The 22597-nt window shown below is 37.3% G+C and overlaps 3 protein-coding genes across 9 annotated transcripts in view; 1 reads left to right on the top strand and 2 right to left on the bottom strand.

The window, feature by feature from the left end:
• On the top strand, nt 1–21983 carry LOC126974982 (solute carrier family 25 member 35-like). 7 transcript variants are annotated; one of them, XM_050822765.1, is made up of 6 exons: nt 1–1094; nt 15062–15306; nt 15814–16016; nt 16691–16814; nt 18390–18532; nt 18983–19125. In XM_050822765.1, the coding sequence occupies exons 2-6, from the start codon at nt 15068–15070 to the stop codon at nt 18985–18987; spliced, it is 714 nt and encodes a 237-aa protein (XP_050678722.1). In that variant the 5' UTR covers nt 1–1094; nt 15062–15067; the 3' UTR covers nt 18988–19125. The 7 variants fall into 7 exon arrangements, with proteins under 7 accessions (XP_050678722.1, XP_050678716.1, XP_050678715.1 ...); XM_050822759.1 differs by lacking the exon at nt 18983–19125 and adding an exon at nt 21274–21983 and having other exon boundaries at nt 3–1094; XM_050822758.1 differs by lacking the exon at nt 18390–18532 and adding an exon at nt 21274–21983 and having other exon boundaries at nt 63–1094.
• LOC126975000 (uncharacterized) lies at nt 5939–9259 on the bottom strand. Its single transcript, XM_050822787.1, has 2 exons — nt 9186–9259; nt 5939–6829 (listed from the first exon to the last, which is right to left on the bottom strand). Exon 2 carries the CDS (start codon nt 6777–6779, stop codon nt 6117–6119), a length of 663 nt encoding a protein of 220 aa, XP_050678744.1. The 5' UTR covers nt 6780–6829; nt 9186–9259; the 3' UTR covers nt 5939–6116.
• Nucleotides 18444–22597, bottom strand: part of LOC126974911 (uncharacterized) — an 11018-nt gene continuing 6864 nt past the window's right edge. Inside the window, exon 4 of the mRNA XM_050822644.1 lies at nt 18444–18571. Within this exon, the coding sequence (XP_050678601.1) occupies nt 18567–18571 (5 nt within the window). The 3' untranslated portion in view covers nt 18444–18566. The remainder of the gene's footprint in view (nt 18572–22597) is intronic.

The raw sequence follows: 22597 nt of genomic DNA on the forward strand, positions 1-22597 counted from the left end.
AGCAAGCCAAATTGGCTTCGAAGAAACTGGGCGTCATAAATAGAGCACGGCAATACTTCAAGCATGCCCATATTCTAGCGCAGGTCCGGCCACATATGGAGTATTGCTGTCATCTCTGATCTAGCGCATCCCAGTATCAGCTCGATCCCTTTGACCGCATACAACGCAGAGCAGCTCGAATTGTCGGGGACCCAGTGCTCTGTGAACGGCTGGATCACTTGGCGTTACGTAGACATTGCTTCATTGTGTGTATTCTACCGTATTTATCACGGGGAGTCTTCCGAAGAGCTGTTTCACCTGATTTATGTTGCCGAATTCCACCTTCGCACGACACGCCATAAGTTAGGATATCATCCCCACCATCTGGATGTGTGGCGGTCTTCCACAGTGCGGTTTTCAAGAAGCTTTCTTCCACGTACTACAAAGCTGTGGAGTTAACTTCCTTGGCTGCTTGTTTCCGGTACCGTACGATATGGGTACCTTCAAAAAAAGCGCGTACACCGTCCTTAAAGGCCGGCAACGCTCCTGTGATTCCTCTGGTGGTGCAAGAGAATGTGGGCGGCGGCGATCACTTAACACAAGGTGATCCGTACGCTCGTTGGTCCACCTTTTCCATAAAAAAAAATAAGTTCTGAACTGTTGTCATCTCTTTTTCTCAATCACGAGATTTTCTTTTTATTCCACTTTTTTGCACTGGGTTATTTGGGTCTCTTCTGGTGGCTCCGGGAAACGTAAATGTTTTTCGAAAATATCATTGAACGATTATATTTGATCGGCTTCGTTCTGTTGATGGTTTGACGATTGCGTGGTTGTCGTTATAGCTATGGACATCAGCTGACACAGTGGCGGAGAAGCATTGGTTGTCAGCTGAACTCATTGGAGTTTCTTATTGTTCTTGCTGTGATATATAATGTGATATCTGAATTTCATCACATGGTATAACCAATATATATGTGATATAAATGAGCCTTGCTGAGTCAAGGTCATATTTTCAGCAATAGTTTCATCAGTAACATACAAGGAGTCGGTCAACAATTCTGAGGCATCGAATAAAATGATTTGTCTAAGTTGGACAACATCCGGGAACGTATTTGGTAAGTCGAAATTGAAAATTATGTATGCCAAAATCTGTCTGGTAATATTATTAATAAACGTGCTGAGGTTTGACGTTTCAGAATTTCGAGGCATTTTAGTTTAGAGCGCCGATTTTGTAGATGTTTTGCTTTGTTCTTTACGATTTCTTCAAGAACGTGTCCTGAGTCTATACTGCGTTCAGCTAATTCAAACTTTGGTGTTGAGATGACTTACTGCTGCGTCAATCTTTTTCATGCGCGGTTTTTCCGGTTGAATTTGGACGTTTTACTCTTTCTCTACAGACTTTTGTTGCGGGTTTTTAACACATTTTGTATAATCTACACAATCTTCATTATTAGCTGCATCTTCGGAACCCATTGCTTATAATGTCAAGTGCTTCTGCCAGCGTTTTAATTAAAACAAACCAAAAGTAAATTTTTTTCACCACTTGGTTTATATCGTCTGACTGCCACTTTTGACAGTTGTTTTCTAGTTTTGTTTCAAAGGCCTAAATACACTCACATCAGCTGGTTGTAGCATATGCGTGGTGTTTGCTGTGGGTGTTTGGTAACGATACATAAAGAATTATATCATTTTTCTGGCAAAATTCACTTAGGGCAAATTATATATGTAATTTATGGCCGTCAATAAATAATAAAATTGACCTTTTTTATTTTGACTTTATTTGCCTTTATCCAAGCATTTAAGTCATTGGATAAGTACTCGAAAAATACGCCACTTTTCATCCAGCCACTTTCTGACCAATGATTCCGGCATATCATCAACTAACGCCTTAGGTGACCTTACATACAGAAATATAACCAAAGGCTGGCACAAATTGTCCACCCGTGAAAAACCAGCAAAACGTAATGTTTTCTTTTGCCATAATTTTTTTTCTTTATATACAAATTTTTGTATCCAATTTTGCCAATTTTTAGGAGAAAGAGAAAACCTTGTTTCATCACCATTAAAATATATTCTATGTGGGTCTTCAAACAGGTCCATGTCATCTATAGATTCTATAAATTCTCACAGCTTTTTGATCCAATATCGTTTACGGGTTTCCGCCCTTGCTTTATTGATAGCCAGTTTGGTACCAGTATTTGCTGTAATTTTTAGACGCTTTCTTATAAATCCTGCTTTTTCAAAGGAAAGCCAAATTTGCCATATCAATAATCCATTTTCAAGCGTTACCCCAAGATCTGTTTTTATGCTGCACCTGTTTTGTGTAAAAATAATTGTAGCATTTTGCTGAGGCTGTAAAGTAACATTGTCTTATTATAATAGATTTGAATAAAACTTTTTTTTAAATTTTATTTTGTATATTCCGAAAAGCTGTTTCGCCTGATTGACCAAACCTGCTCGAGTTGTTGGGTATCCAGTAACTGTGAACGGCTAAATTTGTGTATAAGAAGAGCTGTTTGACCTGATTACTGACGCCATATCCCGCCTTCGCACACACGCCAAACATTTGGCTATCATCCGCACCATCTGGATGTGTTGCATACCTTCACAGTGCAGTTTGTATGTAACTTTCTGCCCCGTAAAACCAAACTATGGAATGATATTCTTTGGACGGTACGACGTAGGCTCCTTCATAAAAGCGCGTACATATTTTTAAAATACTGGCAACGCCGTTGTAATTGCTCCGGTAAATTATAGCAAGAGAATGTGGGCTGCGGTGATGACTTAACATCAAGTGTCCCGTAAGCTCGTTTGTCCTCTTCCATAAAATCAGGTTATAAATCTAAAACTATGTTAATGATAATATAAGCATAGCCTGGCTATAAACTTATAATCGTGGTAGAAATATTTGCATTTATTTAACCGTAACTTAAAAGACTGGGTCACTGACGACTAGAGGTCCTTTAAAAAGTTAGATTTCGCACACAAGCTATAAATAGATATAGATAGATAGCCTGGTCTATTCTTGTGATTATCAGCTTATAATCTCAGCCGGCAGGGGTATTGAGTTTTAAATCTTAAAACCCAACTGGTTTATTGTGATAAATTCTTAAAATACTTAGTCCATTGTGTGCGAAGCATTGACTTCAACCAGTCGACCTATTTCCACCGGCGAAGAGTACCTCTACTCTGACAAGTCTGTAGGATCCCTACTTGGGTTTCTAGTAGAGCTGGTTTGCATGTATTCGTATGTTCGTCTATTCACAAAAAATGTAAAACCCTCCAACGCGTATTGCACCTTTTTAGGTTGTGAATTTGTAGTTTAACCTGCCATCAGCTACTGTTTGATTATCCGTGTCTGTTAATAAAAAATCAATAATAATGTGGATATTAGAAAGGTATATACTATTAAAACAGGATAAGGAGTGACGTACACTTGGACATTTGGAAGTGAAGCCCAAATTGGATTAGGCTTTAAAACCTAATTCAGCCCAACATGGAGAACCATTCTCACCTTTGGGCAGGCGCTCCTAAGTAAGTACAAGGTTCTTCCATTTGACCGCATAAAACTATGAGCGGTTTTAATCATATCACTTGAAGTGCTTAGAGAAGTTGTTCAGATTCATTTCAGCAGCCGAATTCCACCACCAGATATTAATTTCACCCATTATGATGACGCCTGGCATACTACAACTGCGCGTTTGGCGATAAATTTTTTTCCTCGTACATCCACTTTGTAGAATTAATTATCGGCAGAAGTTTTCCTTAGGTCTACTTTTGGCAGGGACCTAAAAGCCTACAGCATACTCCCATCTTAAAGGCCGGCAACGTACCTATCTCTTGACCCCTGGTGTTGCGGATTTCCATGGGCTGTTGCCTCAACTACCCATTAGGGGAGCCTTAATATTTATATTTATTAGGCATAGTAAGAGATACCTACTTGCGCAAACTTTAAAAAAATAGACGCAATGAAGTAGGTGAAAAATATATAAAAAACAGGTGAAATTAATAAATTACTGGTATTACGACCTTCAATAAGTGAGTCCATGCTCATCTCTTGATGGCAGACAAAAAATTACCTTAAACATAGGTACATTGTAAGCAAAAATGCTGTTATCGTAAAAATGCACAGCTGTCACGCGATCGTGTCTAACAATTAATATAGACTACTGTTTGTATGACCCAAATTCGTTATTTAGCTGTTTATTTTAGATAGGTATAAAATTATTATGCAATAATTTTATATTACTTTCGCATTTTATCATATCTTACGCGTAAGTTAAGGTAGGTACATATTTTTTTTAGCTTGACACAGGACAAAAAACGTGGGGCAACTGAAACACTAAATAAAATAAATCGAAAACCAATTACCAAGCTTTTAATGGAACTCTGAGAACAGCGGTATATATATATGTAGCTGTATATTATGTATGTAACGAACAGGAAAATCAAGACAAAGTTAGTGAAAAATACAAACATTGGCGCGGTAATTACTAGGAATTCCGTTTACGTTAAATATTAGTGCTATTTTATTTTATCAGGCGCACAGAAGCCTGTGTAATAACACCCAGTTAATAACAGAGACGCGACAAGGAGCGTTGCCCGTCTTTTAGAAAGGTATACCTACACGCTATTTTTGAACGTACCCATGTCGTATCATCCTGGAAACACCGCATAAGGTAGCTCATTCCACAATTTGGTTGTACCGCACTGTGGAAGAACGCCACACATCCTGATGGTAGTGATGACAGCAGGAATCAGGTCAAAAAGCTCTTCGGAACAGCTACAGAATAAAGAGAAGTCTCCACGCAAGGCCAGTCGTTCACAGAGCACTGGTTTCCCCACAATTCGAGCAACTCTGCGTTGCACGCGCTGAAATGGTTGTTACGTACTCGTAACCTAAATCGATCTATCGCTTTGTAGGCTTTCTTGCGTTAAATAGGATATTTAAATCACCTACCAAATATTATTTAATATTAAATACTTAACCTTTAACCGTTTAACCCTCGTGTGACCGTGACCTTTAATGAATCAACAAGTCTGATATGCTGTGTTATATATAATCTTGGTGGTTATGGGTGACGCATTCTTACCCCCCAACGTACCTTGACGTTATCGTAACGATCCTACCGATTTGATACCATTAATGACTTTGAATAACAAACAAGCGTGAAAGTAAACTGCTCAGCCCAACATAGGCAACCAACAAAAATTGTAATACGTGTGATTCTAGCCTGTCAAATATAATTGTATTAGTGTTGGGTTTTTCTTTGCAGTTCTTTTCCCAGTAGACATTAAATTATGCCATGAACTGCCGTAGGCAAAGTCATTAGATGTAAGTTGCGCTTTTTTTTGTTATTGATATACCCAAGTGGCACTTTGTGTCCTGCGGGTAGAAATAAATATGTTTTAATCATTGCATCATATTCACTTTCCCAAATTGGTAGTTATTATCGCTTAGCTATCTTGTTACCACACGTGAAAAATAATATATAATAATACATTGATTTGTTGTACTTAGGACGCTAAATGTAATGTATATAATGTAAGTTATCACCCATAAAACTTGAGTTCCTTTCCTCTTTAATCAAATGTTTAAAAGAGCGCTGACCGCGCGTTATATATTAATTTATATAGATTGGACCACAAGTAAATGGTAGAATGCATAAACTTGACATTCATATGAATATAATTTTTTGACTTACTTGAGAATAAAATAGTTCAAGAGTTTGAATTTGCACAGACAGCCTCACAAACTAAATTAAGAGACAGATAACGAACAGATTCTTGAAGGGTTTAGAGGTATTTGTAGATGTAAGGAACTTTAAAATACTGTCACCTGCAGTTAATGAACTCAAATTCCGGAAACCGCACTTGATGTCGACAGTCATTATTTTATCGTCAATCATTCTTTAAGGTTAACCAATTAAAAGCAAACTTATAAAAAATATTTATTAACTAGAAAACACTCACCAATAAACTCTTAAACTTTGAGCAAATATAAAATCTCCAGAAAAACAAAATTTAAACTTCACTGCAAATCACAACACATTTTAAAGTAATACTTAAGTAAGTAGACACATGGCACTATCAGCTCATAAGCCACATTAAGGCTAGGGCATGAAACAAGACCTTGATTAAAACCAATTATTTTCTTTCTTCATCCTATCTTTCCGTCCTCTGAATTCCAGACTCTGAAACATTTCCGTCAGTTTATTCAACTGATGCGGCGTCGACTGTGGCAGTTTCTGTAACCTATTATCGTCTTTATAACATATCGAATAAGTCTCTCGTTCCCTTAAACACAATAATTTACCAGTATCAGCCACTGCATTTAATTTAGCTACTTGTAAAGCTGCATTTTTGAATCGAGTCTTTGGCGACACTTTCTGCACATGCTGCTGGTCTGTTTTCTGAGTAATACTCTTAATTTTTGAAGGGTTTATATAGATGGGTTCAATCACATCATATGTATTTTCCCGGATCAAATGTTGTGGTGTCTGAGATTTTCTCTGCTCGGGATTTCGGTATCCGTGAACACTGAGTGGGGTGAGCGGTTGTAAAACTTCCCGGAATGGTCGCGAGTCGTTATTGAGATCCAATACGATAACTTTTGATTGTAAAGTTTTTCCAATTGATGGTAGAGGATGGAAAGGTGACAGGTTCGACTTGATTGGTTTCTCCAGCATTCTGTTTTGCGCCGTTTTGTTTTTGCGTGTGTTTTGTCTCCGCGGCGCGTAAATAGTTGTGAGGGCGCGTGTTTTGGCTGAGTCGATGGGTGCGAGTGGCGCGGGCAGCATGGCCCTGCCACCCCTGGCCTTGGGAGCCGTGGGGGCTGCAATCGAATGCCCTGTGGACAATACACGACTCGTGACTCGGACGGCATCCACGCGATTGATATACAAGCTACGATCCACCCACAAAAAAGGCAAACACAACGTTTTAATATAAGTTCGGACAGCTTTAATAAATTTTTACTGTTGTCGCAGTATTGACAGCTAATGTCTATTGATAGCTATTTTTAATCAATTGATGGTTTTTTGCCAGTGTTAATGATGTTTCTGTTTGCTTTAGTTAAATAGGTGACCTTTTTAGTATTGTTGTAGCGCTCCAAGAGAATATAATCACTACGGGTAGTGCTATGAATACTAAGCTAGACTAAGTTAATGCTTCCCCAAAACTTTATTTCTAGTTAGTTTATAACTGTTGGCTCGAATATAATAATAATAATATTCTATATTCATATTTTTAAAACACATATTTGGACGCAGCAATGGACCGTTTGCTTTAGTAAAATAGGTGACCTTTTTAGTATTGTTGTAGTGCTAAAAGAGAATATAATCACTACGGGTAGTGCTATGAATACTATCATAGCTAGACTAAGTTTACGTTAACTGTTGGGTCGAATATAATAATAATAATATGCATTCTATTGACTAATGAATCTAATAATGGACCGACATTTTCACATATAGGTTTAAACATAGTAAGTCTTGCCGTGAAGTGCACATAAATAAACGAAAGATATTCATTACCCTTCGGCATTACCATAGGTACTATCAAAGGCAAAAAATATAATTTAATAAGTATAGTAATTTTGCGTCGACACTCTAGCTCCTTCTCATGTCCAAGCTACTTCAGTTGATGCTGGTAGCAGCACCAGCTTCCACTGCGGATGACGGCAAACGTCACAAATATGTTTGTGACTTTGTGCTATTTGGCTTCGAGTGCTACTGCATTGTAATGGGCAGGGCGTATCAATTACCATCAGCTGAACGTCCTGCTCATCTCCTCCCTTACTGTCATGCCAGCTTAGTTCTCTCAGGCCAACGTTGCGAGGTTTTTATAAATTCTGTTGGGAGTTAATGCCCTCCTAAGTGGCGACTATTTTTTGTGTAGCGGGCACCGCACTCGATGTTAGATCTGGTGTTATAATTTACTATTTATTATGAAAATAAGGAACGAGATGAGCTTCTGAGTGGCACTACAATTGCGCTTGTCACCTTGAGACATAAGATGTTAAGTCTCGTTTGCCCAGTAATTGCAATAGCTACGGTGGCCTTCAGACCGAAACACAGTAATGCTTACACATTACTGCTTCACGGCAGAAAAAGACGCTGTTGTGGTACCCATAATATAGACGGCATCCTGTGCAAAGTAGCCTGTGCTGGTAACAGTGCAGTGTAATATAACAGTGGTGCGATAGCCATTTTGTTTTTCAATACCGACCGTCGTAGCTACTTTGTTGAACTATGTACAAGTTGATTTTCATCGATTTCTACACAGTAAATATTAATAAAAGGATAATTTTCTAAAGTGGTCTAACGTAGCGAGGGGTAATGACCGTCATTATACATCGATCGCTATCCACACTGACCTTCAAACTCATCAAAGTCTTGTACAATGTTCAATATGGATATTTATTACAGTAGAAAATTAAAAATAAGTTCACTCTTTATTTATTAATATATTTATGTCGAGAAAACAAGCGGTCTAGCAGCAATTAAGTAGTAACAATAATTTTTAGTTATAAAGTGTACGCTCATAGGTAGACTAGCTCATAGACAGTAGACGATTCATTTATGATATAGCCCAGTGGTTAGTTACCCTGCCCACCGAGCTAGAGGTTCCGGATTAGAATCCTGCTAGGTGCTAACATTTAATCATCGTTGGCGTATATTGCTTGACTTTTATGTCTCAATACCAGTAAATTTCTTAAGCAAAATAAAATGAGATATTTTATCAAACACTTTTTAGTAATTGGTAGATATATAAATGACATCCGCCTTATGTGCCTCGTCTATTGGCGATGGCTCTAATTACTATATCCACTAATTAACAAAGATCATGGTCTCAGTACATAAAAATCTTCTATACTTTTCTACAGAGTGTGATCACTCTAATGAGACGAATTGTATATCTCTAACTTGTGTCATTGAATTTTTGCGCTCCTCATAATTTTTTGACTAATAATTCACAATTAGAATGTAGTGATTATAATACTTATTATTGACCCTAAATGAGAATCTCCAACCCTTTTTTCACCATAATATTAAAACACAAACAGGGCCACACATTATTTGTGCCCCTATTTCTCTTGCCATTTTAATTCACAGAGACTGACATAATAATATGTCACGGCAGTCATTCATTTTATTCATTTATGACGTCATCTGTAGTTTGTTTGCTGCTCATAATACACTGACCTGTTTATATACCACTGGACAGGCTGTTCCATATATTTGACAGCAAAATAATTGTGCCTATTTGAAGCACCACTCGCGAGCGTCCAGAGTACAAATTTCAACTACGAAGGAACTATTTTTGCATTTTGATTTAAATTCGTTCGTTTTTCGTGTTATTTATACTTCAAGAATCAACGTAGTAAAGTACACAATTTTTTTGTAAATAGTTTCCCACTTTCTATCGATGTTTGCTGAGGTTGTCATCACTACTTTTAGTACCGCAGACTCTTGCTACATGGCCAACAGCGCCAAAATGGCGAATATCAAACAGGCACAAAAGCACTTTGACAGCCGCCAGACCAGTGGTATATAGTAGAGGTCAGTGTCTTAATATTAGGTGTTTAATGAAATGGGATAGCTCGTTGCAATGGCAATCGTCTTAATTGTATGACGCTGAGACTTTCGTCGACCCTGGCTCATTTGCTGCGACTTTGACTGCTGAAAGCGGCACTATACTATACTCTAAACCTAAGATTAAGAGCAGCAAACAAGCTACAGATGACGTCATAAATGAATTTACTCGAATGACGGCCCGTGACGTCCAATAGTGCCACCAACTAACCTATTCAGGTAAAACAAATTAAAATTACAGTTACATTGTTGTAGTGCTCAAAGAGAATATAATCACTACGGGTAGTGCTATGAATGCTATCATAGCTAGACCAAGTTTACGTTAACTGTTGGGTCGAATGTAATAATAATAATAATATTTATTCTATTGTCTAATGAATCTAATAATGGACCGATATTTTCATATATAGGTTATACATAGTAAGTCTTGCCGTGAAGTACACATAAATAAACGAAAGATATTAATTACCCTTCGGCATTACCATAGGTACTATCAAAGGCAAAAAATATAATTTAATAAGTATAGTAATTTTGCGTCGACACTCTAGCTCCTTCTCATGTCCAAGCTACTTCAGTTGATGCTGGTAGCAGCACCAGCTTCCACTGCGGATGACGGCAAACGTCACAAATATGTTTGTGACTTTGTGCTATTTGGCTTCGAGTGCTACTGCATTGTAATGGGCAGGGCGTATCAATTACCATCAGCTGAACGTCCTGCTCATCTCCTCCCTTACTGTCATGCCAGCTTAGTTCTCTCAGGCCAACGTTGCCGAGGTTTTTATAAATTCTGTTGGGAGTTAATGCCCTCCTAAGTGGCGACTATTTTTTGTGTAGCGGGCACCGCACTCGATGTTAGATCTGGTGTTATAATTTACTATTTATTATGAAAATAAGGAACGAGATGAGCTTCTGAGTGGCACTACAATTGCGCTTGTCACCTTGAGACATAAGATGTTAAGTCTCGTTTGCCCAGTAATTGCAATAGCTACGGTGGCCTTCAGACCGAAACACAGTAATGCTTACACATTACTGCTTCACGGCAGAAAAAGACGCTGTTGTGGTACCCATAATATAGCCGGCATCCTGTGCAAAGTAGCCTGTGCTGGTAACAGTGCAGTGTAATATAACAGTGGTGCGATAGCCATTTTGTTTTTCAATACCGACCGTCGTAGCTACTTTGTTGAACTATGTACAAGTTGATTTTCATCGATTTCTACACAGTAAATATTAATAAAAGGATAATTTTCTAAAGTGGTCTAACGTAGCGAGGGGTAATGACCGTCATTATACATCGATCGCTATCCACACTGACCTTCAAACTCATCAAAGTCTTGTACAATGTTCAATATGGATATTTATTACAGTAGAAAATTAAAAATAAGTTCACTCTTTATTTATTAATATATTTATGTCGAGAAAACAAGCGGTCTAGCAGCAATTAAGTAGTAACAATAATTTTTAGTTATAAAGTGTACGCTCATAGGTAGACTAGCTCATAGACAGTAGACGATTCATTTATGATATAGCCCAGTGGTTAGTTACCCTGCCCACCGAGCTAGAGGTTCCGGATTCGAATCCTGCTAGGTGCTAACATTTAATCATCGTTGGCGTATATTGCTTGACTTTTATGTCTCAATACCAGTAAATTTCTTAAGCAAAATAAAATGAGATATTTTATCAAACACTTTTTAGTAATTGGTAGATATATAAATGACATCCGCCTTATGTGCCTCGTCTATTGGCGATGGCTCTAATTACTATATCCACTAATTAACAAAGATCATGGTCTCAGTACATAAAAATCTTCTATACTTTTCTACAGAGTGTGATCACTCTAATGAGACGAATTGTATATCTCTAACTTGTGTCATTGAATTTTTGCGCTCCTCATAATTTTTTGACTAATAATTCACAATTAGAATGTAGTGATTATAATACTTATTATTGACCCTAAATGAGAATCTCCAACCCTTTTTTCACCATAATATTAAAACACAAACAGGGCCACACATTATTTGTGCCCCTATTTCTCTTGCCATTTTAATTCACAGAGACTGACATAATAATATGTCACGGCAGTCATTCGTTTTATTCATTTATGACGTCATCTGTAGTTTGTTTGCTGCTCATAATACACTGATCTGTTTATATACCACTGGACAGGCTGTTCCATATGTTTGACAGCAAAATAATTGTGCCTATTTGAAGCACCACTCGCGAGCGTCCAGAGTACAAATTTCAACTACGAAGGAACTATTTTTGCATTTTGATTTAAATTCGTTCGTTTTCCGTGTTATTTATACTTCAAGAATCAACGTAGTAAAGTACACAATTTTTTTGTAAATAGTTTCCCACTTTCTATCGATGTTTGCTGAGGTTGTCATCACTACTTTTAGTACCGCAGACTCTTGCTACATGGCCAACAGCGCCAAAATGGCGAATATCAAACAGGCACAAAAGCACTTTGACAGCCGCCAGACCAGTGGTATATAGTAGAGGTCAGTGTCTTAATATTAGGTGTTTAATGAAATGGGATAGCTCGTTGCAATGGCAATCGTCTTAATTGTATGACGCTGAGACTTTCGTCGACCCTGGCTCATTTGCTGCGACTTTGACTGCTGAAAGCGGCACTATACTATACTCTAAACCTAAGATTAAGAGCAGCAAACAAGCTACAGATGACGTCATAAATGAATTTACTCGAATGACGGCCCGTGACGTCCAATAGTGCCACCAACTAACCTATTCAGGTAAAAGAAATTAATATTACAGCTGTCAGCTGCGTCAGTCGCCATTTTGAAAGCATCATTTTGTCATTGTTTTGTCTCATATGAAATGTGCAAATAAAATGTCGAATTCTCTTAAAAGTGATGCATGGCTAATTATTTTAAAGGTTCTTATCATCATCATTATTTTCGAATGGGTTTTTGACGTTCAATAAGTGATTTTAAATCCTATTTTGAATAAAAAAAAATGAATTTGAATTATTTACTTCAGCATTTTATAGGTACGTTCAAATACCTATGCAGTTTCTAAATCGTATTAGTTACCTGGCATATCACAAAAAAAAATCCTGTACCAAAATAACTAAATCGTGTTGAATAGGTGCTCTGAGAAGTTCACGGAACAATAATTCATCCCACTCTTTAACATTATACCTTAGAAATACATAAAAACTTCTTTGTCGCCTTCTTATTAGCGGTGCTTCTATCAGTAAATAGTACCTACCATGCCAAGGTGATATTATAGGGTTGCGTTTATGCAACAGGTATAGCAATTAATTCAGTCTCAACTCTACGTGCAGATAATACTTAGATTTTGGCTGACTGCGTCTTTTGTGTTTAAATTATGTACTATGAATTCTGCAAATCTTGAATATCCGTCTTGTAGTGTTTGAATTTATTGGGTACAGACAGACAGACGCGGCGGAGGCCGTAAGTTTAAAATATAGTAAAACACTACCTGAGTAGGTAATGTCTGAGTAGATTATATTTGGGGAAGTGAAGAAGGCGGAGATTGCCCATCTGACTTTTAGTAGAGTCGTCTACGCATAACAGTGACAATAAGATAATCAGAGTCGTAACGCATCACAAAATGATATAAGGCGTAGTGTTCGATATGACACCAATCGCTTGAACCGGCTTGACACTTAGTGATAGAAGAAATGTCTCAAGTACATGTTATTAGATTTATGTAGTACCTAAATGACTCTCGCATAACACCGTCCGGTCAAAGAATTCATACGTCACTCGTGAGTCGTCAATGCCGTTACGTCATTTGCTTGGCCTTATCAAATTAGTTGAATAGTTAAATGTATATTTTGGCTGAGGTAATGATTTCCTGCTGATAGTCGAACTATACTATCGTAATCAGTAGGTATTCTTATAGCGACAGTGGAATTTCACATTTATTACTATCGTGTGTGTTTAAAACTTAAATCGAGCAGAATAAATAACGTTTATGTAGTGAAGGATTGTTTTAGCAAACAAACTTATTTTATCATCGTGATAGTAACAGTAAGCTATGTAGATTGACGTGAATAATTATATTATAGGTTAGTATAACATGTAGAAGTGATAAACGATGTGTTTTAACGCTTTAAATTTTCATAAAGTTATGTGATTTACCCATAATAAAGCAAAGTTGAATCGTCTAACGATTATAATTTATGAAAGAAGAAACATATAATAATAACGAATAATCGTTAAGAGGTAAGTACTTAGATAGATTCATAATTTCCTATTTGGATTAATTACTATTCATAAAGTTCTTAGTGCCTTACTAGAAAACTAAGAAATTTTGGTGACGTAAATATCGAGTCAAGTAAAGTCGTCAAAAATTGTCTGAGCGTCGTTGTTTCATTACAACATTCATCCAAATTAACACCATATTTCGTGGCAGTAATGTTCAAAGTCTATTGTGTAGGCTAATTAGAAGTAGTGCCTATAACTAAGTCACGCGCCAGACGGACGCGAACACGAGGCAAGAACGTTTTGCGTGAGCAATTTAAATGTAATTTTTTAGCAAAATGTTTTTTTTTTGTAATTTAAAGGGGTACTTGCCTGATATACGACACTATCTACATCCTTTTTAAGTTTGTATATGCTGTTATTTGGACAGATTTTCAATGAACACTTTTTCATTGCGTGGCGTTGTATTAGACGTTTGCTTCAGGCGTGATTGTGAGTCTCGTTTTTCAACTACTAGCGCCAGCTACAGTTAGCTGAGCTACATTAGTATTTAATATTAAAAAATGTTTTGACATTATTATTATGAAAAAATATTAGTCTTATATGTAGGTTGATAATTATATGCTAATGTCACTTATTTACGTGGTGAGTCCGATTCACGCAGAAGCAGTGATCCGCCTTTGCTGAGATGATTGCTTGTCTATGGTGTGTGTGTTTTTTTTTGTTTCTGTTTTTGTGTGTAGATGACCTACACGCTCTAGGTTAGCGTTGCCAGTCAAAACTATATATGCAATGTAAAGGATTCAAACCCAGGGCCGTTAACTGTAGTTTAAGCTGTAGACGTCTGATTATAAATCCAGGCACGTACTGCTATTACAGGATGTATGTACATAATTCGAACGACGCCCTAGAAACCATCCTAGACGCATCCATGTCGGATTTCCACCTTAAATTATTTGGCGTATGGAATAATTTATGACAGCCCTATCACATCCTTGTAGTACAGGATAAAGAAGTATTATCCACTCCGTGAGGTCCCCTGCGACGGAATCTTAATCACTCACAGAAGATAAACTCTAAGCACTAGGCAATCCCAGTGAATATAAGTCAAACGGCAAACAGTACTTTTGTCAACGAGTCACTCACCTAATATATAGTTAGTTGTTTGGACTTGCGCAACAATGTAGCAATTTTAAGAGGGTGATAGATAAAAATTACCAAATAATAACGAGATTTCATACCATATTAAGCAATAGGCAGAATCCGAATCCACTTTTAATATGTCTTCTGTTTCAGTGAGCCATGGATTTCGTGATTGGAGGCTTAGCTGGGGCTGGGGCGACAGTATTTACGAATCCAATGGACGTCGTTAAAACTCGCCTCCAGCTTCAAGGAGAACTAACTGCCCGAACCGTTCAAAAGTCAAGATACAAAGGTATCTTCCATGGTATCTACGTGATCATCAAAGCAGATGGCTTGTTGGCGTTGCAAAAGGGCCTTGTGCCTGCCATGACGTTTGGGTTTTGTATGAACTCTGTTAGGTAACTAACTCACAGCCTTTCTATGTAATGTGTTCGTATTATCATTACTCAGAATGTACTCGAAAATTTCGGTGTGTGTTTAAGTTATTTGAAAAAAAAGTAAGTGCTCTGTTAGGGTACCCGACTAATAATTGTAGTTGTTTATGAACAACTTTAAAATAATGGATTTTTGGAAAAGGAGGACTAAAAAAGCGTGACCTAACCTAAGTGATCATCGCCGCCCACATTCTCTTGCAACACCAGAGGAATCTCAAGATCGTTGCAGACCTTTTAGCAAATGTACGCACTTTTTTTGATGGCACCCATGTCATATCGTTCCGGAAACACCGCACAAGGAAGCCCATTCCACAAAGTCCTACTGTACCCATGATTATTGTGTACGTAAACAAGAAGAATATCCACTTACTCTGTAACTGCTAATTTTGAACTAGTTAGGCAATTTTTAAACTATCAATATGTTACGCAATAGCGCTCGAGTTGCTAAAGTTGACATCCTCTCAATTTTAGGTTAGGAATATTTCGCGTTGCGGAAGTGCATGGATGGACTAAAACGAAAGAGGGTGGTGTAAGTGTAGGACGGTCAGCGATTTTTGCTTGCTCCGCAGGCCTTGTGAGCGGGGTTATAGCTAATCCTATGTCAGTATTAAAGACAAGGTTGCAATCAGCAGCTCATTCAAGTGTGGCTGTGGGGAAACAGCATGAGTATAAAGGTAAGTGATGATTCCAATATCCAGTTAGGCCCCTATGCAAGATGCAGCTCTAAAACACCTCCTGAAGCCAAAAAGCCCCTAAGCACACAAAAGAAAAAAATGCCCTTATACTCATTACTCTAATTTTGAGAACATCAAGTCTGTTTAACAACAACATCAGCAGTATGGACGGGACATTATCGCGAACCCACTCCACTCACCTGATGAAGGACCTCCGAATGGTCTGTAACTAATCGGTACCCACACAGATAAAGCCGTATTAATAAATTACTCTGTTCAATTACCTATAATAAGCACTCTAGCTCACGCAAACTAAGTTGAAGAAGAAATACCCCAATAATCATAACGTTAATTTTGAAAAATTCAGTTCGGTTATAATAAGCCTACATAATCAGTAAAATATCCCTATTTTCGTTACGTTAATGTTGAGGACATCAAATCTGTTCAATTATGATAAGTACACACCATAATTACTCTAAAATCAGCCAGCAAGTTTTTGGCAAAAAAGGCTGTGTTTTTCTGTTTTTGTTACTTTATCGTCTGTATTACCAAAGTCAGGACAAAGTAATTAGGTGCGAAGTATGGTTAAATCCTTAAAAAAAAGTATTACTCCAATTATTGGGATGTTTCAGAATAATCAGAAAGCCAAACAAGCATTGTGTAATGTATTTCAGGTACAATAGATGGGTTCGTTAAAATTTACAAAACTGAGGGACTTAGAGGACTTTTCGCTGGTGTGAACGCCGCATGTTTCAGATTAGCAGTGGGTAGCGGAGCTCAATTAACTAGTTTTGCTGTGTAAGTATAATAGCTGTTATAACTGTAATATTTTAGGTTAATACTTATAATAAATTTATGAGATATAAAATGATAGCTTTGATACAAGTTACTTAAGTTAAATTTCCTAAAATTTATTCAAACAAAACAAATCTTATAACTATTTTTCACTACTATGACCACATAAAATTAAAACTATCATTACGTGGAAGCTAGGCTGATCCGTTGACCGAGATACAGCTATCTCGGCGCTCCAGCGCTTGGGTAGCTGTTAATGTAAAAATCAATAAAGATCTGTAGAATCTTCTTACATCTAACATCTATAGGATGTTAAAGCCTAGTGCTTTGTTTGACATCATAAAATTATGTTGTGTAATTAGTTAATATATTATCGACTTTAGCATAATTTTACCGCTAACTATTACCAATGTGGAAATTTTCTTTGCGGTAACAAATTTGCCAGATATTTGTGTAGCTACCTGTTTCTTTTGCATATCAATAATATATTGGACACCTCCAACATACATTGCTATGCCAACATACATTGCTATGCAAACGAGAGCACTGGTCACGCAGGTCTTACTCGGGAAATGGTCGACCAGTGCCGAGAGGAACTTGTGTCTTCTATTGAGTCCTCTCTTGAGAAGGTCGCGAAATGGGGTATATTGAACCTTGTCCAATTTTACCCCAGAAGACTCAAGTTTGTGCGGTTACCACTAAAAAACGCCATATGTAGTATCACCGCTCTTCGAAAACACTTCCCTCAAAGCCTCGCCTAGTATCGGAATACTGCATCTCGAAATCTCGAGCGATCGCCAATCCGTGCTCATCTGGTTGTCAAAGCTAAATTGGCTTCGAAAAAGCTGGGTGTTATTTATAGAGCATGCCAATGCCATGCCACTTCAAGCCGGCCCACATTCTAGCGCTCTACAAAGCGTAGGTCCGGCCACATATGGAGTATTGCTGTCACATCTGGTATGTAGTACGTATGTAGGTACCCATGCAAAGCACCTCTAATTGTCGGGGACCCAATGCTCTGCAACGCCTGGATCACTTGGTGTTGCGTAGAGACGTCGCTTCATTGTGTATCTTCTACCGCATTTATCACGGGGAGTGTTCCGAAGAACTGTTTCACTCGATTCGAATTCCACCTTTGCACGCCACGCCACAAATTAGGCTATCATCCCCACTATCTGGATGTGTCTTCCTGGCGGTCCTCCACAGTGCGATTTTCAAGGAGTTTTCTTCCACATACCTACTACAAAGCTGTTAAATGAGCTTCTTTGTGCGGTGTTTCCGGGACGATACAACATGGGTACCTTCAAAAAAAGCACGTACACCTTTCTTAAAGGCCGGCAACGCTCCTGTGATTCCTCAGGTGTTGCAAAAGAATGTGGGCGGCGGTGATCACTTAACACCAGACTTTGATTGTTGGAGTTAACATTGGCCCTATATGCCTTATACCTTCTGATATGTCTTGGAAATCTTTTATTCTTTACCATTTTTACTTCTCATTCGATCTCACAGGGAAACTTCAGATCTTTCTCATGGTATATAATAGGAGGCATATGATTAAAGACAAATATTTTTCTACAGGGCAAAAGAGTCCCTGAACTCTCGAGATATTTGCACAGACTCACCTGTCGGCATGTCGTTTTTGGCGAGTGCTCTCAGCGGAGTGATATTAGTGGCTATCATATGTCCACTAGACGTTGTCTGCGTACGGCTTTATAATCAGGGTAATTGTCTGGAGTGATTTCAATTTATCTGCATCTATACTTAATTCAGCTTAGTGTAGTCATTAGCATAGTTTTTCTGTATTTACTTTAGTAGAATAACACGATTACAATCGGAAATAATAACTGAGACCATTGCATGACAATAAAGTCTGTGTTTACTTTAATATACACGAAAATTATTTCAAATAGTTGAAACAAGAAAAAACATTGTAACTGAAACACAGATTGTGCAATTTAATGCGCAAATTTATACAATTAATGCAACTTGAATACCAAAGATTTAATTGTACTATTCATTCCTAAAATCTAAGTAAAGCATTTTACACACTTGGCACAGTTATTGTTTCTCGTGAACTGTACAATTTTAGTATCTACGTAAGTAGGTACATTAAGTAAATAGTTAGTAACTATTGTTTCATTAATTTCGTTCATTACAAAAATCCTTTACAGAGTGAAAGAGATACTGCTTGAGCAAGGCTACTGTAGAGACTCACAAATGTCCCTCGCATTTGTATCGAGCTTATCGTGTGGTGTGCTAACCGCTATCCTAGAATGTCCCTTCGATGTCATTGGTACACGCTTGTACAACCAGGGTAATCCATGATTCACTTAAGACTCATTTTTGCTTGTAATGTATGCATTTATGTATTTTGGAATTTCAATGTGCGTATTGACTGCATGATAATTGCCAAATTACCTTCAATACAGAAATATTCTATGTATCTATACGACACCTGGTAGCTATCCAATTTGTATCTAAACTTAGACTTAGAATTTACTAGCGTAAAGGTCGGCAAATAGTTTAGTTAGCAAGGTGGGGTCCGGACACTGTGGGATAATTGGACGCGTAGTTCCTCATAAACTTTCCAACATCACATTTTAAGGAATTGTTTAAAGTTTAATAAATATTAGTGTATTCCATACTTGTGGGTTGGGCTACTAAGCCATGATGTCATGTAAAGAGTGACAGTAGGGCTGCCATTTTTTGTCAGTCCGTTAATATGAATCACGTGACCAGTTTTCTAACTCAAATTCGACATGATTGTGGCTTGGAACGTCTTTCTGGAATTACGTCCAATTTTAACGAGGTCCAGAAAAAAACAACTGATAATAATTAAGTGCTACCTATTAATTGTATGGTTTTTAATAAAATTCAGAAATTATAAAGCACAAGGCCTAAAGTTAATGTGAGAAACTGCACCGACAGACTTGAGCCAGTTTTTTATGGTTTGGTTCTCGAGAGGAACAGCAAATTCACAGTGTGTCTAATCTAATGTGGTGGGCGTCCGAAGAAAAATTCAAACGATATATGATATTGATAAAGATATTTCACATACGTATGTCGAACCAAACATTGTGGCTAAATAGAAAGCTAGTTTTTTAAAATTTTCATATTTTTCTTTATCATATTTGGCTTTAAAATATTATTCCAATAAATAAAGAGATAGAATAAAATAACGTTACTTAGCGATACTTGTAGTATGCATTTGGTATATCGTTAACAAGCCCATACCATGGTAACATTATCACTTACCGATAAAATTATCGAAAATGTTAGGTCAGTTTAACGGTAAAAGGCCATGCAAGGTATCGTTACCAAGCATAACGTTACCTTCATCTTCGTCTGGCGAAGGTAACAATATCTGAATTTTAACGTTATCAAATTCCCTGGTTAGACCTATCGCGGTCCGCAATAGGACCGCATTCAAGATACTAAGGAGCATAATGCCAAGCGTCGCTGACTATTTACGATTTGTCAATACAGTAAAAATAAATCTGCTTTCCTATTCTATCTTGCTGTACCTCTGTTAGAGTTATTCTTCCCTCTTGCACGTTTTGTTACTTCATACGCTAGTATATTGTAAGGCAATCATGTAAGGCAAAGAAAAAAAAGGGAATTTCTTTATGAGAAAATGTAACGATATGAGTATTACGTCTATCTGATGATTAATGTCAGTTCCGGTCTAGATTCTCGAAAAACAAGCTCGTCATCTTCGTTAACTGGTAATTAAGAATTTAGGTTGCTCATGTTGACATAGTTTGGCTTGCTGATACTTCGAAATGAGATCCGTATTCCATAATGCGTCTTAATACATATTCTGTGGTCATGTGTATTTTGTCCCTGTCTTCGTAACTGTGCATAAAAGGGTTACCAATACACTTGATCATAGATTACGTATTTTGTCGCCTTCTGAAATGAGGACCATAAACTTTGATAAGACCAACGATCTTATTAAGATCTGATCAATAATATGGTGGTTATTTGAATGTTAGGTGCATATTCCATAAATGGTCGACGAAATCCATGATCAATTGTTGATTGTCTTCAAAACTCTGCACGAAAGATGCAACAATACACTTTACTATGGATTGCGTATGAAAACGGTTTCTGGAATACGCACCTTAAATTCATTCGGTGGATTAGGGAAAAAAGTAGAATACAATGTAAATGTTTGCCTTATAATGTCATCTAAATACCAATATTTTCAGTAACATTGAACTCATTAACAATTACTCAATTTTGATGGGGATAGTTTATCGAGAATAAGACACTAGGTGGGATAAACTAAATGCTAGACGTTTTGTGATTTTGTCTTGCTACGAATTATCACTAGATTTATGCCTCATGCATACCAACAACTTACTCAAGCAATAGTTTCTACTGAAAATTGATTATGCTAACTTCATACAGTTCGTAAGATATATGATCTAGCCAATACTGACTGTACTGTTTCTTTCAGGCCCCCAATCGAAAGGTGAACATTATTACAACGGTCTGTTTGACTGTTTCAAGAAAATATTGAGAACAGAAGGTCTGCACGGCCTTTATAAGGGCATTGGTCCACTATATCTTAGAATAGCTCCACACACAACTATCTCACTTGTTATTTGGGATATGTTGAATGTTACATTCAATAAAGATAGTAAACATTGACAGATTGTTGTTGTAAACATATTTCGAGACATGAGCCCTGTATATTAACAGCCCAACTCCAAAATTATAGCAACAAACTTGAAAATCAAATTATACTAAACAATTTGTTATGTTTTAAAGTGATACTCGTGACTCACTTCTGGGATTAATTAAACAAATAAAACTGAAAACAAAATTTTATGAACGACGCGGGACTCGAACTCGCGACCTCTCGCGTTCCGTGCTAGTGCGCTTTAAAACATAACAAATTGTTTAGATTTGCAAAAGCGACGTCTCAAGTCAATTTCCTAATATGCATATATTGGGGTTGAGCAGGTTATCAACTGTAAAGTAGATACTGTAGATCAAGCCACAACCTGAGAGTTTACAAAACATACAAGAATTTATCAACGATGCCCCACACGAATGGTTGTCTCAGTTGGAAGAGCACTGAACTTCAAGTCCTGCATCGTTCATAACAATTAGTTTTCAGTTTCATTTGTGTCAAATTATAGTATATAGTGCTGACCCGGTAAACATTGTTTTTCTATATAAAATTAGTACCCTGCGCCCGTTTATTGTATTAATTGTCATATGTAATGAAATGTCATTGACTGAATTATTTGTACTGCGAATATATAGGTATTTCTATGTCGAAAAATTCAGGTTCTGGATAATATATATCACCAACATAATTATCATAATTTATACTAAAACCTCGGAAACGCGCTTTATATAATCATATAAGTATTATTCCGACCGATTCAGAAGATTTCTCAGTATAGCCGAAAAAGCGGCTTTCCATTTATTAGTATAAAAATTCCTATCACCTGCACAAATCAATTTAGCAGAGTTGCCTGTCTTTCATATCGCAAATGCACTTGGCAGCTCTGACCACTTGCCATCAGGTGATTTTTGATTGAATGAAATAGAGTTATTGTTTATATTTTTTTCTGCAAGTCTTGGATCTTGTGATCAAAACATAGAAGCTGTATGAGGGGCCGTCCATAAAATACGTCACACTAAAATCAGCTTTTTTTGACCCCATCCCCCCCCCCCCTTATTGTTACACTGTGTCACACCTTCTATGACCCCCCCTAGAAATGTTTCGTCACATGAACTAATACACCCCCCCCCCCCCCCCCACCAGC

Source organism: Leptidea sinapis, chromosome 34, assembly GCF_905404315.1.
Source record: "Leptidea sinapis chromosome 34, ilLepSina1.1, whole genome shotgun sequence".
Taxonomy (NCBI): domain Eukaryota; kingdom Metazoa; phylum Arthropoda; class Insecta; order Lepidoptera; family Pieridae; genus Leptidea; species Leptidea sinapis.